The following is a 14057-nucleotide window of genomic DNA, read 5'->3' on the forward strand; positions in this document are numbered from 1 at the left end:
GAGTGAGTCGTGTTTTTTTCTTGACGGGGGGGGGGGAAGGATCTGACCTTTGTTTCTCAGGTACGCTGGCAGTCCGGATCGGCTCCCACTCAGTGGGTGTAATTCCCGGAGTGCTGCATTTGGTTTTGCAAACTTCTGACAAGGTCTTCTGTGAAAAGCCGAGGGGCAGCAGCCTGGGAAGGCCCTTTCGGGGATTAATAATTGATTAAAGGGTGGCAAAAAAAGGTAGGGACGAATGATTGGTGCTCACGGTGGAGTAAGGTTATTGTGGAGTTTCACAGCCATCTCTGCTGCTTTTTTTTTTTTAATATGGTGATGTGGAGAAGAAAAATTTAATCCTAAGTTATTTAGGATAGCTAAACCGGACTATGGGAAGTTGCAGAGACCAGATAATACTGAGTGGCTGAGTGCTAGTGTGGTAAACAAGATATGATGGCAACGGGTGTAATGAAGGTGACAAACACCGCAGTGATTGACTCTACATCAGCTTTTACTATTCAGGAAAAAGCTGTTGGTGTCTCAGCAATTGTTTTTTTTAAAACATCGCTTCAACACCCCGCCGTAGCCTAAAAACGATATTTTGGAATTACTTTAAAGGAGCAGAGAACAAAACAGAAAACATCATTATGCTGCTGCATACATGGTTGGCAGTTTGTGCCCTTGCTGTTGCCGGCAGTTCTGGTTAGCCCATCTCAAAAGGGGAGCACTGGAAAAGTAGGGGCAGGAGCAGTGCGGACAAGCAGGTTTCCGGGCAAGCGAAGCCTTCCTTTCCTCACCTTAGGGGAGAAGCTTGCTGACAGGAGATACAATGCAGGTGCATGAAGTCATAGGCAGGTCAGAGAAAGCGAGGAGGGAACATCAGTTTACTGTTTCTTACAGGAAATTACAATGCAGCAGGTCTAAAATAAACAGGCGGAAGTGCTTTTTTCACACAACATGCTATTAAACTGTGGCACTCTGCTACAGGATGTTCCACCGCCTGGTAGCATCGGGGGCGGTGGGACCAACGGGGAGCATTAAAACTAGCGAAGCAGGTATGGGAAGTTCCTGAGCTGCGGTGGCTGGCTGGCTGGACTTCCCCTGTCACAGCATCATCGGTCTCCAGTTGTCATTTTGACCCTGTGCTTCTTCGCACATCTACCACCGAGGAGGGTGGGAATGTCTGGTTTGGGTCCCGACTTCAGAAATTTATAAAACAGCTATAAAAGCTAAGCACAAAACTATATATTGCTGATGCTGTATCAGGGCTGGCAGGCCCCAGGGGAGATTGGCCCTACAGAAGTCCCTGCCTGTACCAAGGAGTGGCTCTGAGGAAGAGCTCAGCACCGATGAGGTGCCCGTGAGGGTAGTTTGTTGTGGTGCGAATGCCTTACAGTGCTTCATGGGGATGTTTTTGTTAGGCTTATAAGCTTCAAATTAAAAGATACCAATATGATCTTGTCTGAATTCTGTGGTGGGATGCAGCCTGGAGATCATTGCTTAGTCATTAGTGTTAAGTTAATGCATTCCGGCTCAACTGTGACTTTTTTTTTTTCCCAAGAAAACCAAAATTGATTTCATTGTGAGAGCTTCAGGGGGTGGAATGGTGGCATTACCTTTGCAGTTCATTTAGGTTTTTCCTAACGAGCCATTTCTTGTCACAGTCTTTTATTCCTGTGGATGTACTAAGGCCGTGCTTAAATTAATTTAACGAGCATTTCATTGACAAAATGAAGAGATTGGGCTTCCTTAGGCTTTACGTTTTAGTTCAGTCAAGTTTCCCAGCCTTCTTATTCTCACAGTGCTTTCTGAATCCTCTCAAATTTAACTTTTCTCTTCGAAGTGTAGACATGAGAACTGAGTGAAACTATTCAGTGGTGGCTTTGGCAATGTGATTCCACGGACCTACATGATCTTAAGTGGACTGTGAGTTGAACCATGAAATGGCAGAGGTGAAAACAATCCCTGTCCAAACCCTCTCCCCCGCCCCCAAAAAACCCCACAAAACCAGAATTAGTGTGCGTCAGGGCCTTGATGTAGTTTCTCCCACGAAGGACAGGGAGAAGTCAAGGACTTGCTTCTCTTCAGCACCCATGCTGTAGTAAAGCCTAGATTAGCACTTGTTTTTGCTGTTTTGTGCAGACACTGATATCCTGAGGTTGATTGCTGAATAATAAATGTATCTTGCTGTGAGGACACTCCTTGGTTATTCTGTGAGCACCGCTGAGGTCTCATGCCTTAGTTGGCATCCCTGTGCCTGCAGAGCATGAGATGCTTCTAGTTTCCCTCACCTCACACCTGCTCAGGCTGCGAAGCTCCTGTGGGGCATTGCCGTTCCTGATGCCATCCTGCATGCGGATGTGTCCCTGCCTTGCCAAAGTGCCACCGTAACTGGCAAGGTGCAGGAGCTTTTCCCATAACATATTCTGATATTTTGCAGGTGCTTGCAGCTTATCTCTATTTCTAAACCAAATTAGTTAAGTTTTGCTGGTGTGTGATGTACAAAGCTGCATCTGCCTCCAGCACTGCGATGTTTTGCGGTCCTGAGCAGCCAGCAGGTATCTGGATGTGTGGCCAAGGCTTTACAGTATTTGAATGTATGGTTTCCAGAATTCTTAGGTCCATCACAAACCAGCACTTGTTCTAAAGGAGCTGCCGCACCTAACCGGGGTGGGGGCAGCCCACAGTGCCTGCAGCCGATGTCCAGCCTGGTCCTGCTGACCTGATCAGAGCTCTACAGTCACGGTATTGACAGCAAAGAGAGCTATCTTCTCAGGGTCATCTCAGTTAAAAGGAGCTGTGGACTCTGGACAATTGCCACTGTGCCCTTGAGCTGAGCAAAGTGCAGATGCCCCGGTAGAAAGCAGAGGTTGTGTAGTTGCTCAGCCCTGAGCTGCTCCGGCGTCGCTGCTGAGCGGGAGAGGCCGTGCTCGATGTGGAGGCACCCGCACTTCCCTCACCTGCTGCCGTGCTGCTGTTGCAGCACTGCTTGCTGCATTGCTGTTGTCTTTGGTCCATCTTGGTCGGTGTCTAGTGGCTGTCGGGCATCTTTGGGGTGAAGCTATATATATATCACCTATAGGAGCCTGTCTGATTGTGTACAGGTAAGCGTGCAGGATTAGGCACAGCTGCCTGCCTTTTTGGTGCTCTAGTGCAATTTAGTACTTGCTCCCGTGCTGCAGCAATCTCTGACCTTCTCTCGGGAGTGTTACAGGAGCAGGGATGCTGCTGTGCCCCTCCGAGGAAAGGCCCATAGCATGATACAGCTGGGCTGGCCCAACGCTTCTCAGTCTGGAGACTCTTAAACCCTTCCCAAGCCAGACAAGCTGTGTTGCTAGAGCAGGGCTTTCCCTGTGTGACCGACAGCTCGAGGGACTCCTGCCAGGCAGCAGCACTGGTCTGAGCTCTGCCTCTGCACCTCCATGCGCACTGTCTGCAATCTCTGCCTTCTTCCCTGTCCTGTTTTGTTTCAAATGAAGGCCTCTCTGGCACTGAGGGTGGGTGAGGCACCTTTAGTCCATATCTGATTCAACATCTCCATGGTAATAACAACCCTTGCTTCCATTTGCCATGCTAAGTGACATCCCTGCTGTCCTGAGGTGGATTTCACTGGAGCTGAAAACACCCAGTTTTGTGGATGGTTGGCTTGTGTGGAACCTGCTCGGCTGGATCATTAAATGAGATGGGTTTCTGAAGTCCTAGCTGTTCCCTGTGTCCAGACAAATTTGATTTGACATGAACTGAAATTGCTAGGAAATGCTAGAACAAGTGATGAGGAAAAGTTGGAAGTATGAGTGAAACGCTTCACTGGCAGAGAATAGTAAAATTGTGTGTGGTGCTATGACAAGGGGTTTTCTTTCTTGCTTGATTTGTGTGTTGATTATGGACAGGAGAGAAATGAGATAATTGGACTTGGAAACGCTCTAGGAAAAGCCACTTAGCCTGCGGTTTTGTGTATGTTAGTACACCCTGATGGATATGTGTAGAAGAAGAATTGGTGAGAAAGTTTGAAGTTGACATAATATTCATACGCAGGCTGGTAAACATAATAATTCCTGTTCTTCTACTGTATGTAGTTACACAATTCATCAGTGGCATTTGTTTCAGGAACACATATTTAACTAGCATCTGTACCGCCCTCTGAAGTGTTATTTCTGAGAGGGAGGCTTAAATACATGTGTGTGACTCCTACAGTGTCCTCTCGAGGATGGAGATCGCCCTGTGCCCACACACCAAGCCAGAGCAGTCGTGTCCTGTCCAGGTGCAGAGCAGTAGCCTTGGCCCACTGCGATTTCTGCCTGTCTGGAGCGTCGTAGATAGATGTTGGTCACAGCCATGTAATCTGCAGCCAAGGAGTATGAGCTGCTATCTGCTTGCGTATGAAATCTGGCAGAGGTCTTGCCCTTGTCTTTGTTGTGGGTTTTCTTTAATGAGGTACGGCCGACACATTTGTTTGGAACTATTAGTATTTTAAGACTTAAAAGGTTATCCAAGATTGGCCTCGCATGTTTTGTTTGGTTTTTCTTCTTTAAGGGAGAAATAAGTCTCTGGTTTTCTCTAAGTTGTTGTGTTTGTGCACCAGATGTATGGATCTCAGGGCAGAACAAGAAGTCCCGCACACAAGAAGCGTCATGGCAAAGCCTTGATCAGGTTGTCCCGTATGGGACTGATTTCCTTCCTTCAGCTGTTTTGTTTGCAGTGGGGAAATGATTATGGGAACATTTTGAAGCATGTTTGTTTAGGTATCGTTCCCTGGCATATGGAATTATTTTTTCATCTTTTTCTCCTTTTTTTTTTTTTTTTTGTGTGTGTGTGTATTAAATTACATCAGATGTAATTTAACATGGAGGTTTTGGCTTTAGATCTGACACCCCCTCTGAGTTGCTTTTTGTGCCTTCCCAAAGGCTGGTACTTCTTCCTGGACTGGCGTTTTCATCTTCACAGCCATTTGAGGAATTGGTTTGTTTTTTCCTATAGCTGACTTTTGTAAGCTTTTGTTGTTTTGGTGTATGTAAAAAGGAACTAAAAAAAAAATCCTTTGAAAATTTTAAAAACAACAGCAAGTTTTGTAACCACAAGAAGTGGAAGGCTCAGAGAGACAGAACTTGAGCTGTGTCTTTATAGGGACACACTTTTCTTTGTGCCAAGCTTGATTTATACTGCTTCCAGAAACCCCAGTTGGGGGAAAAACGTCAAACAAAAGGTTCTGGATATAGAAAGTACCCTGTTTCTTAGTCTCTTGTTATTTCCTAATCTCTGGACAGAGGCTCGGCCGTGGCTCTGGCTGTGTGGGGCAGTGGAGCTGGGCAGCCAGCAGCCCCCAGGCCTGACCCTGCAGCACTCCCCAGGGCTCTCTCCTGTTTGCTCCGTGGGGCTCTGCAGAGTCTTGCTAACAGCCTGCAATTGCAACTCAGTCAAGGGCCTTTTCAGGATCACCCTGGCTTCATTAACTGAGTGAGGATTAATCATATTAATATCCTAATTGGTTGGACTGTGTGCCTAACACGGTGCAGTGTTGGTGGCAGCGTGGGGTTGCTTTCCTGGCCTCATGGGAGGGTATGGACAGGATGAAGGGCTTTGGCTACATGCGCCGTTTCAGCCGCAGCCAGGAGCTCGGCTGCGTAACAAATGCTGCTGTGGCAGATCCTGTCCTGCTTGCTGAGACACAGGTTGACAGGAGCTAGCAGCACTTGGCTGCTGGCTTCGCTTGCCTAATCTCTGATGACAGGGATGTCCAGGCAAGGTGGACATGGGTAATTCAGGGCCTTGATATATAATTTGAAACCCTCTTGCCTTAGCTGTCTTATCTCCAAAACCCAGTAGGGGGAAGTGCTTGTGATGTGATAGATGTCTCCTCTTTCCCCAGTTCCTGTGGAGCTGTGTGTGAGACGCTGCAGCCATGTCTGACTTTGTAGAAAGTGAAGCGGAGGAGTCTGAGGAGGAGTACAACCAGGATGGGGAGGTTGTGCCCAGAGTAACCAAGAAGTTCGTAGAAGAAGATGAGGATGGTGAGTCTGCCTGTCTGTTCGGAGTTTGCTAAATTGTCTATGTGCCTTGCTGCTCTGTTTTACATCCCATGACTCTGCAGATGGAGCAATAACTGTGCTATAATAGCATGGCCATCTGTAGTTGATAATCTCAGCTGTTTAAGTGCTTCCCTTCCTCAGAGTGCTTAGGTGGTTTTTATATTTGGCAATAGAAAATACACTACTTCACCCCCTTGGGACTTGCAGTCACACAAATTGACAGTAAACAGTAAAAGCAGAGGAGTTCTCCCAGTGTGGTCGCTTCACCTGTTCCCTCTGCAGAGAGAGCATGAGACCACAAGACAAGAAGTGGGGTTCTGGCACGAGCAGCTTGCTGGGTTCTGTGTCAGTAAAAGTGTTCAGTTAAAACTCTCTGTGTGAATAGTGTGAAGGAAGATGCTGTTTGTACAGAGCCGAGAAGGAGTCTTAGCAGATAATCAATGAGTAAATGTCTTAACACTTGCTGCTTTCCACCCCAGATGAGGAAGAGGAGGAGGAGAATCTAGATGATCAAGATGAGCAGGGGAACCTGAAAGGATTCATTAATGATGACGATGATGAGGAGGAGGAAGAGGAGGAAGAAGCTAGTGACTCTGGAGACTCTGAGGACGATGTTGGCCACAAAAAGAGAAAGCGCAGTAAGTTTTGTGATGAATGTTCATAGCAGGCCACAGCATAATGCTCTCAGTGCCCTGCTGGAGAGCAGAGCTCTCCCTCTGCCCTGGGTGTCTGCATTCGCTGGGTAAGCTATACCCTTCTCACTGGTTGGTCTACTCCCAAATTAGTAAAGGGAGAGTGTAACTCGTCTCTACTTTCTTCTCTTAGCTTTTGATGACCGCCTGGAAGATGATGATTTTGACCTGATTGAAGAGAACTTGGGCGTTAAAGTCAAAAGAGTGAGTTGTGTTCCCATGCTGCTGTTAATGGTGTGGTGTCTTGGCACAAAAGAGGGTGGGCTCCTGCCTGGAGTGAGCGAGTGGTGCCTCCCATCTGCTCCTGCCCTCTTGGAAAGGGAGAACTGAGTACTTGAAGGAAGCAGGATTTCTCCCTGCCCAGGCAACTGGGAACTGGCTTCCTAGAGTTTGCAAAACACTTTCTTCTGATTCTTAAAGTTTGCTGTACTCCTCCCTTCCCTCTGTTTGCTGTACTCCTCACCTCTGCAAGACAGTCTCAGAGGAGCCCATCTTCCAATAACTTTCTCCTGCATGGTACTAACCTCAAAGTCAGCAGAAGCTCTAAAGCTCCTATGAGCTCTAAAGCTCCTTCCGTAATGCTTGCTAGAGAGGTATCAAGCCAGGTTAACACTGGTAGTGACAACATGCAAGTGACACAGGCCTGGACACGGTGCAGTCCTCAGCAGACAGTTATGTTGTATACACACTGTGCCTAATGAGCACCTGCAGTGTGGCTCCTGAGGGGGTGGCTCTTCTCCCCTGTGTGCCTGTGCTGTGCCGGGCTCCATCCTGCTCCTGCTCAGGTGCCTGTAGAAGAAGAGCAGTTCTGGCCTGGCAGAGACCACACTGAGCTTTCAATGTCTGTGCCAGGAATTACGTGCGCTAACAAGCCGTTTCACTTGCAGCAAAAATTCAGGCGTGTGCGAAAAATGTCGGATGATGAGGATGATGAAGAGGAAGACTATGGAAAAGAAGAACATGAGAAGGAAGCCATTGCTGAAGAAATCTTTCAGGATGGTGAAGGCGAGGAGGGAGGGGAAGCTGTTGAAGCTCCTGTTGCTCCACCAGAAGAGGAAGAGGAGGAGGAGGAAGATGAATCTGGTGAGTATGGATGGTCAGTTACATCCAAAGTTTGTCCTAGGATTAAAGCACAGGAACCAAGTGAAGACTTTTTCTGAGCTGTAAGTAACTAAAGGCTGTAGCCCTGTTGTGGTCAAGCTCTTGCTGGTCTGATTAGTATAATCTTTAGAATTAAACGTTTCTGGGTGGCAGGTTTAGTTTGTCTGTCTAAACCACTATGTCCAGAAGCACATTACATGTGCTGAGGTGTTGAACATCTCCTCTAAGCTGCCTCGAAAATGGAAATGCTTCAAAGGAAGGAAGTCAAGGTGCTGTTTAGTACCTCGTAGCACAGTGCATGCCTGCCTTACTTCTATTCAGCATCAACCTGTCACCACTGCTAGTACCATACTGTGAAAGGGTTTGAAGAATTCTTTCTGTCTACCGTCCAAACCAACAAGGCCTTTTCTGACTGCATTTCCAGTGCACTGGGCTGCAGGTAGTTGCCAGATGGCTTTGCCTGTGTCTGGAAGTTCATTCTAGCTTGTTATTGTGGTTCAGGCTCCTGGAATGTCTGAGGTTGATGTAGGAGATGCTGTGGGTAGCTGGGCAGACTGACAGCCAGCGGCAGCCTACGTCTGTGGTGGAGGCTCATAGTTGCACTGGCTGAGCTGAGCTTTGTCAGAGGTACCAGTTGAATATGCAAGTGTCCTGACCACTAAATTGTTTCTCAATATCCAGATATTGATGACTTCATTGTGGATGACGATGGACAACCTCTGAAGAAGCCAAAATGGCGAAAGAAGCTCCCTGGATACACAGATGCGTAAGTATTGATTGGAAATTGGCCTGGAGCCTCGAAAACAGTGCTTAGCTTGATTCTTGCAACTGCAGGGTGATTCAGCTTGTGGTTGGATACCACTGGTCTCTTTCCCCAAAGGAACCTGGTAAATTTAAACATGGGGCTTTTAGTCTGTGATTTCTTAAATGTCTGACTCTGTCCTTTCTCCCCTGGATTTTTTACAGGGATACCAAAACCAGTCCCTTAAGAGAAGTATTTGCACGTAAAGCTCAGAGTTGTGTACCTATCCATGATTTTTTTTTAGCCTAGGTGCAAAACTAAAGCTTAGACTTAGGTACTCTGGCCACCTCTGTGTGGCTAGAAGGATGTTCTGTGAATTGCACCATGGGGCTGAACAATAGTTTTTGCCTTCCAGTGCTTTGCAGGAAGCCCAGGAAATCTTTGGTGTGGACTTTGACTATGATGAGTTTGAGAAGTACAACGAGTACGATGAGGAAATGGAGGAGGAATATGAGTATGAGGATGAAGAAGCCGAAGGGGAGACCCGTGTACGACCCAAAAAGACCGCCAAGAAGCGCGTCAGCCGGCGTAGCATCTTTGAGATGTACGAGCCTAGTGAGCTGGAGAGCAGTCATCTAACGGACCAGGACAACGAGATCCGCATGACAGACATGCCTGAAAGGTTCCAGGTGAGGGAAGAGGGGCAGGTGTACAGGCAGAAAGCATTTCAGCTCCCACCGAGTACAGCAGGCCTGGGACCTGCAGGCCAGCTTTTTCACCTCGCTGCTGGCTGGATTTTGGCATCTCTTTTTCCCTCTTTGAAGATCCCACCTGTCAAATGTATAGGCTAAAACTCTGCATTCAAACCTGTCAGTGACATTGTGAACTGTTCTAGCTGTGCAAGCCTGGTTTTAGCACTGGTCATACTTTCTCTTTGGCCACTGGGTGCCAGTGTTGCACTCCTGGGGATGGTGCAGGGCTTGCGCTCTGAGATGTCCTTTATGCTGGATGCTGTTAGTAATCGCATCAGTTGTATCTCTGGATAGCAAGAGTGAAGTTGCAGTGCTGGAGGAGGTTTGCTAGGGTTTTCTAGCCTACCGATGTGCCAGCCAATGTGTAGCTGTTCCGTACAAGGTGTTTCTGTAACACACTTTAACCAAGCGATTGAGACTTATACTGCTCTCAATGTGGAGATCTGTTTGTGCTGCTAGGAATCATTGTGGTATCTCATATTTTTGTCCTAATTTTGCCCTGTAATCAGGTTTTCCCTGAGCAGTCCATGTTCTTCGATCTCCCTTAAGTGTATGTTAATGTAATTCTGTGCAGAGGCTTGTTACCCTCCTTTATAAAATGGGACATCTGAAGCTGCCAGCTTTTCAGAATGACCTTCTTTCCCATGCCAGCGTGCACAGCACAAGGGAAAGCTGTGTGTAATGTCTTCTGGCCATATGTGGCCTGTTCAGACATTTTGTCATCTTCACGGATGTCAGTGATGATTAGAGCAGGCCTTGTGAAAGAGAATTGGCTGGGACTAAATGCCCAGAGAGGGTTTGGAGCTGCTTTATGTGCTGCTATTCTATGGCTGCAGCAAGAAAAGTGATAACAAGACTAGAACAGGCACAGATAGATTGGAACAGAGCATGTAGCTACAGACCATTTGGGAGTCTGGTAGGAAGTGGGGGTACCCCGACTTGATCATCACAGAAGATTTTGCACCATTGCAGGCCTTTCCACAAGCCTTTGACAGAATTGTTAACTGCTTCTACCTAGTGTAAAGCTGATGCATGCTTCCTGTGTACTCAGAAGATGCAGACGTTGAAGTGCTATCCTCAGCAAAGCCCTGTGGTGTGGAAGGTGCTGAGACCCCATAAGCAACCTGCAGCTCAAAACAATAATTTCCAGGCTTCTTGAAGACATGGTAGCACAAGCCCTGGTGTTGCACATGCCTCTACTCATCCCGTTGTCTTTTCACAGTTGCGATCCATTCCGGTGAAGAATGCTGAAGATGATGAGCTGGAGGAAGAAGCTGACTGGATTTACAGGAATGCATTTGCAACACCCACCATCTCCTTGCAGGTAAAGGACTATGTCTGGGACTTCTCTCCTAAGAGGACTTGAAGGTGCTGCAGATTTCCAGCCTGGAGACGTTGTTCCAGGAGTCTGCTCAGAGGAATGTGGTGCCCAATATACCTTTCTTTCTGGTTTTGAGCAAGTCATTTAACATGCACGTGTCTTTGCTTTCGCATCCATAAAACAGTACAAAAAGGAATGCAGAGAAGTTGCAAGAATATTTGTCAAGAATGATTGAAAGATTTCTGAGCCACTGTGCACTTAGGGCTAAACTAGTATTAGCCAGGATCTGCTTTTAACCATCAGTTACTTTGGCCAGATGCTGCTTCTCTGTTTTCCTTTAAGACAGTCAGGGCTAGGATGCTTCTCTGTGGTCTCTAAGATCACAGCATGCAGCTAAGCCTGCATTGCCAGCTAAAAAGGGACCACCGTTTTCCAGCCTTAGCCTGGGCCAGTCTTTTAGGAGGTCATTTAGGGAATATGATCAACACAGTGTGTTTCTCCTTTTAGGAAAGTTCTGACTACCTCGACCGTGGACAAGCCAGCAGCAGCTTCAGCCGCAAGGGGCCCAGCACCATCCAGAAGATTAAAGAAGCCCTGAACTTCATGAGAAATCAACATTTTGAGGTAATTTGCGACTTGGCTTCATTGTCAAAATAAGGTCTGAGTTCCTGTCTCCTTATTGAGACAAGATCAGCAGAGGGGCTGCTGGAAGCATTTAAGGCAGCAAACTAGAAGGGACTGAGATGCCATACCTGGTTGCCTCTCCTTTGACAAAATGGTGCTTCATTGGAAAGTGCAGCTCATCTTATGTGAGCTGTGGCAATGCAGGTTTTTAAGGCCTATTTGGTGCTATTGTCTTTCCCTGATCCTGAACAAATTGATACTAAACGAGGTGGAGGAATTTCAGAGTTTCTTGAGCCTTGCTTGGTCCATTCAACCTATTCTCTGAGGTGTTGCCTGATGTTGCAGAAGCTTTTTGGTTTATGTGGTGTATTCTTTTGTGGAACGGTCTTAAGAGCTGGGGGCATGGGTTGGTACATCTTCCACACTGCTGCCTCATTAGCTTGTTCTCCCACATGGAACTTCAGCATTATCTGGACTCCTGGCTGCCAGCAACAGCCTGGTCTCCTGCATGGTGGTGATGAGTCTCATTTCTGACCCAGGTCCCATTCATCGCTTTCTACAGAAAGGAGTATGTGGAGCCAGAGCTGCACATCAATGACCTGTGGAGGGTCTGGCAGTGGGATGAGAAGGTGAGGGGTGTTTTCACTGCTTGTTATCCCATCAACATTTAACATGTCTTTCCACCTAGCCTGATACTTTCAGCAGATTTTGTTTTGGCCATGGAGACCTTGTGTGCTTTTTTCACCCACGTTTTTTTGCATGTTTGCTATCATGTGGTGGTAAAGGGTTATCTGACAAAAGAGGATTCAAAACAGTCCTTCCCCTTCACCAAGTTTCTTTTGTCTAGTGACCTCTCCTGGAAGGTTTGCAGGTTCCTTCTCTACTATCAGGTAGATCCAAACCTTGGTTTATTTTTTTTTCTGTTAATATAATCCATCTCTGAGATGAGACCTGCCATGTGTGTCATATCTGGGCTTGGCTGTGGATGACGATTTTGATGATTATTTTTGACAAATATCCCAAGATCCTGGGAGCCCCTGTTTGGGAAGGGAGGAGACAGATGTGACACACCACGATGGTTTCACTGGAATTCTTTTGTTCTCGTTTTAGTGGACCCAGCTGAAGATCCGCAAGCAGAACCTGACACGCCTGTTTGAGAAGATGCAGGCCTATCAGTACGAACAAATCTCTGCTGACCCAGACAAGCCCTTGGCTGATGGAATAAGGGCCCTGGATACTACTGACATGGAGAGGTATGGTGCCATGACTTTATTATATTCGTTCCAAAATGACTTAAAATGTGCGTTAACTTGCCCAAACAGCACAGGCTTTCTGGCCACGGCAGTGCATTGACTTTAGCCTCCCCACAAAGCCAGTAATGAGAAATATTTAAAACTCTTTTGGAAGATGAGCCCAAGTGCTCCTTCTGCCTGACCTGTACTAGGGCAGGTTCCTTAAGCGCTCTGACCATGGCTCTGCTGCAAGCAGGGTGTAACATGCTGGCTTTGCATGCCGTAGGCTGAAGGATGTGCAGTCCATGGACGAGCTGAAGGACGTGTATAATCACTTCCTGCTGTACTATGGGCGAGACATCCCCAAGATGCAGAATGCTGCCAAGGCTGCTCGAAAGAAGCAAAAGCGTATCCGAGAGGATGGTGAAGAGGAGGAAGGTTTGTCCCCAGATTTGATAGTCTCCTAATTGTGGACTGTTTGAAAATCCTGGTTCAAAAGAATAGTAAGAAAGTTTCTTGAAAAGCCCATGTATTTGCACAGAGCATCTCTGCTTTTCACTCTATCTCAAGTTAGTCCCAGGTCTTCCAGGCATCTCTGAAAATTTTTAAAGTTTGCCACACAAGGTGCTGCTTTCCGATGTACTGAATACCACACCTCATGGCAGAGGCCAAAGCAAGGATCAACCACCTTGATGTGTGTTTTAATGTGCAACCCAGCAACTGAAGAGAAGATAGTGTTTTCAGGGTGTTTTTCTAAACCTGAATAATTTTAAGGGTACTGTGACGTTTGAGGTGCGGTTGTGGAATTTAGGGACTCTGTTGCACAATGTAGGTTGTGTTTAATCCCTTTGCTATGCTTCTGACACACTGCAGCTGTCTGGGTGCCTCTAAAGAGGCCTGGCTAAACATATCCTTCCCATAGGTGAAGGGGAGGATGCAGAAGACGATGAGCAGAAAGGGCCTGAGCTGAAGCAGGCTTCCCGTCGGGATATGTACACCATCTGTCAAACAGCTGGGCTGGGTAAGGGCTGTGTTCTGTCATGCTGAGCTTGCAGTGGCCTAGCCTGCATGCTCTTCTGGGTGGTCTGGCTTACACCTGTAGAAGAAGGACTGATAGTTTTGCTCAGTATAAGCTACAATACCCTTGTCCTCATCATTTTTGTGGTTTGGTTTTGTTGTTTGTTTTTTTTTAATCAGATGGCCTGGCTAAGAAGTTTGGTCTGACACCTGAGCAGTTTGGAGAGAATCTCCGAGACAGTTACCAGCGTCACGAGACAGAGCAGTTTCCTGCAGAGCCCCTGGAACTGGCCAAGGATTATGTGTGTAGGTCAGTGTGGGGGGATCTTTGTGGAGGTCCTGCGGCTGTGACACAAGTGAGGGCATCTGGGGGCATTCTCAAGTCCTAAGCCTTCATGTTGCCTTTTTGCTTTTAGTCAATTCCCAAGCCCTGAAGCTGTGCTGGAAGGAGCCCGGTACATGGTGGCTTTGCAGATAGCCAGGGAGCCTTTGGTCAGGCAGGTCCTGAGGCAGACTTTCCAAGAAAGAGCTAAAATCAACATTTCACCAACCAAAAAGGGGAAGAAGGTAA

At 47.1% G+C, this 14057-nt stretch overlaps 1 protein-coding gene across 2 annotated transcripts in view; it reads left to right on the top strand.

Annotated features, from left to right (window-relative positions):
• The window catches only part of SUPT6H (suppressor of Ty 6 homolog (S. cerevisiae)), a 30619-nt gene that overhangs the window by 804 nt on the left and 15758 nt on the right, over window positions 1–14057 (top strand). Inside the window, exons 2-16 of one of the 2 annotated variants that reach the window (XM_010573642.1) lie at window positions 61–225; window positions 5846–5987; window positions 6485–6643; window positions 6831–6901; window positions 7585–7780; window positions 8480–8564; window positions 8956–9229; window positions 10515–10616; window positions 11121–11237; window positions 11777–11866; window positions 12348–12490; window positions 12756–12907; window positions 13392–13490; window positions 13667–13796; window positions 13903–14053. In XM_010573642.1, the coding sequence (XP_010571944.1) occupies window positions 5879–5987; window positions 6485–6643; window positions 6831–6901; window positions 7585–7780; window positions 8480–8564; window positions 8956–9229; window positions 10515–10616; window positions 11121–11237; window positions 11777–11866; window positions 12348–12490; window positions 12756–12907; window positions 13392–13490; window positions 13667–13796; window positions 13903–14053 (1878 nt within the window). In that variant the 5' untranslated portion in view covers window positions 61–225; window positions 5846–5878. The remainder of the gene's footprint in view (window positions 1–60; window positions 226–5845; window positions 5988–6484; window positions 6644–6830; window positions 6902–7584; window positions 7781–8479; window positions 8565–8955; window positions 9230–10514; window positions 10617–11120; window positions 11238–11776; window positions 11867–12347; window positions 12491–12755; window positions 12908–13391; window positions 13491–13666; window positions 13797–13902; window positions 14054–14057) is intronic. The other variant, XM_010573639.1, reaches the window with a different exon arrangement.

Source organism: Haliaeetus leucocephalus, unplaced genomic scaffold (genome assembly GCF_000737465.1).
Source record: "Haliaeetus leucocephalus isolate CR32 unplaced genomic scaffold, Haliaeetus_leucocephalus-4.0 Scaffold395, whole genome shotgun sequence".
In the NCBI taxonomy this organism is placed as follows: domain Eukaryota; kingdom Metazoa; phylum Chordata; class Aves; order Accipitriformes; family Accipitridae; genus Haliaeetus; species Haliaeetus leucocephalus.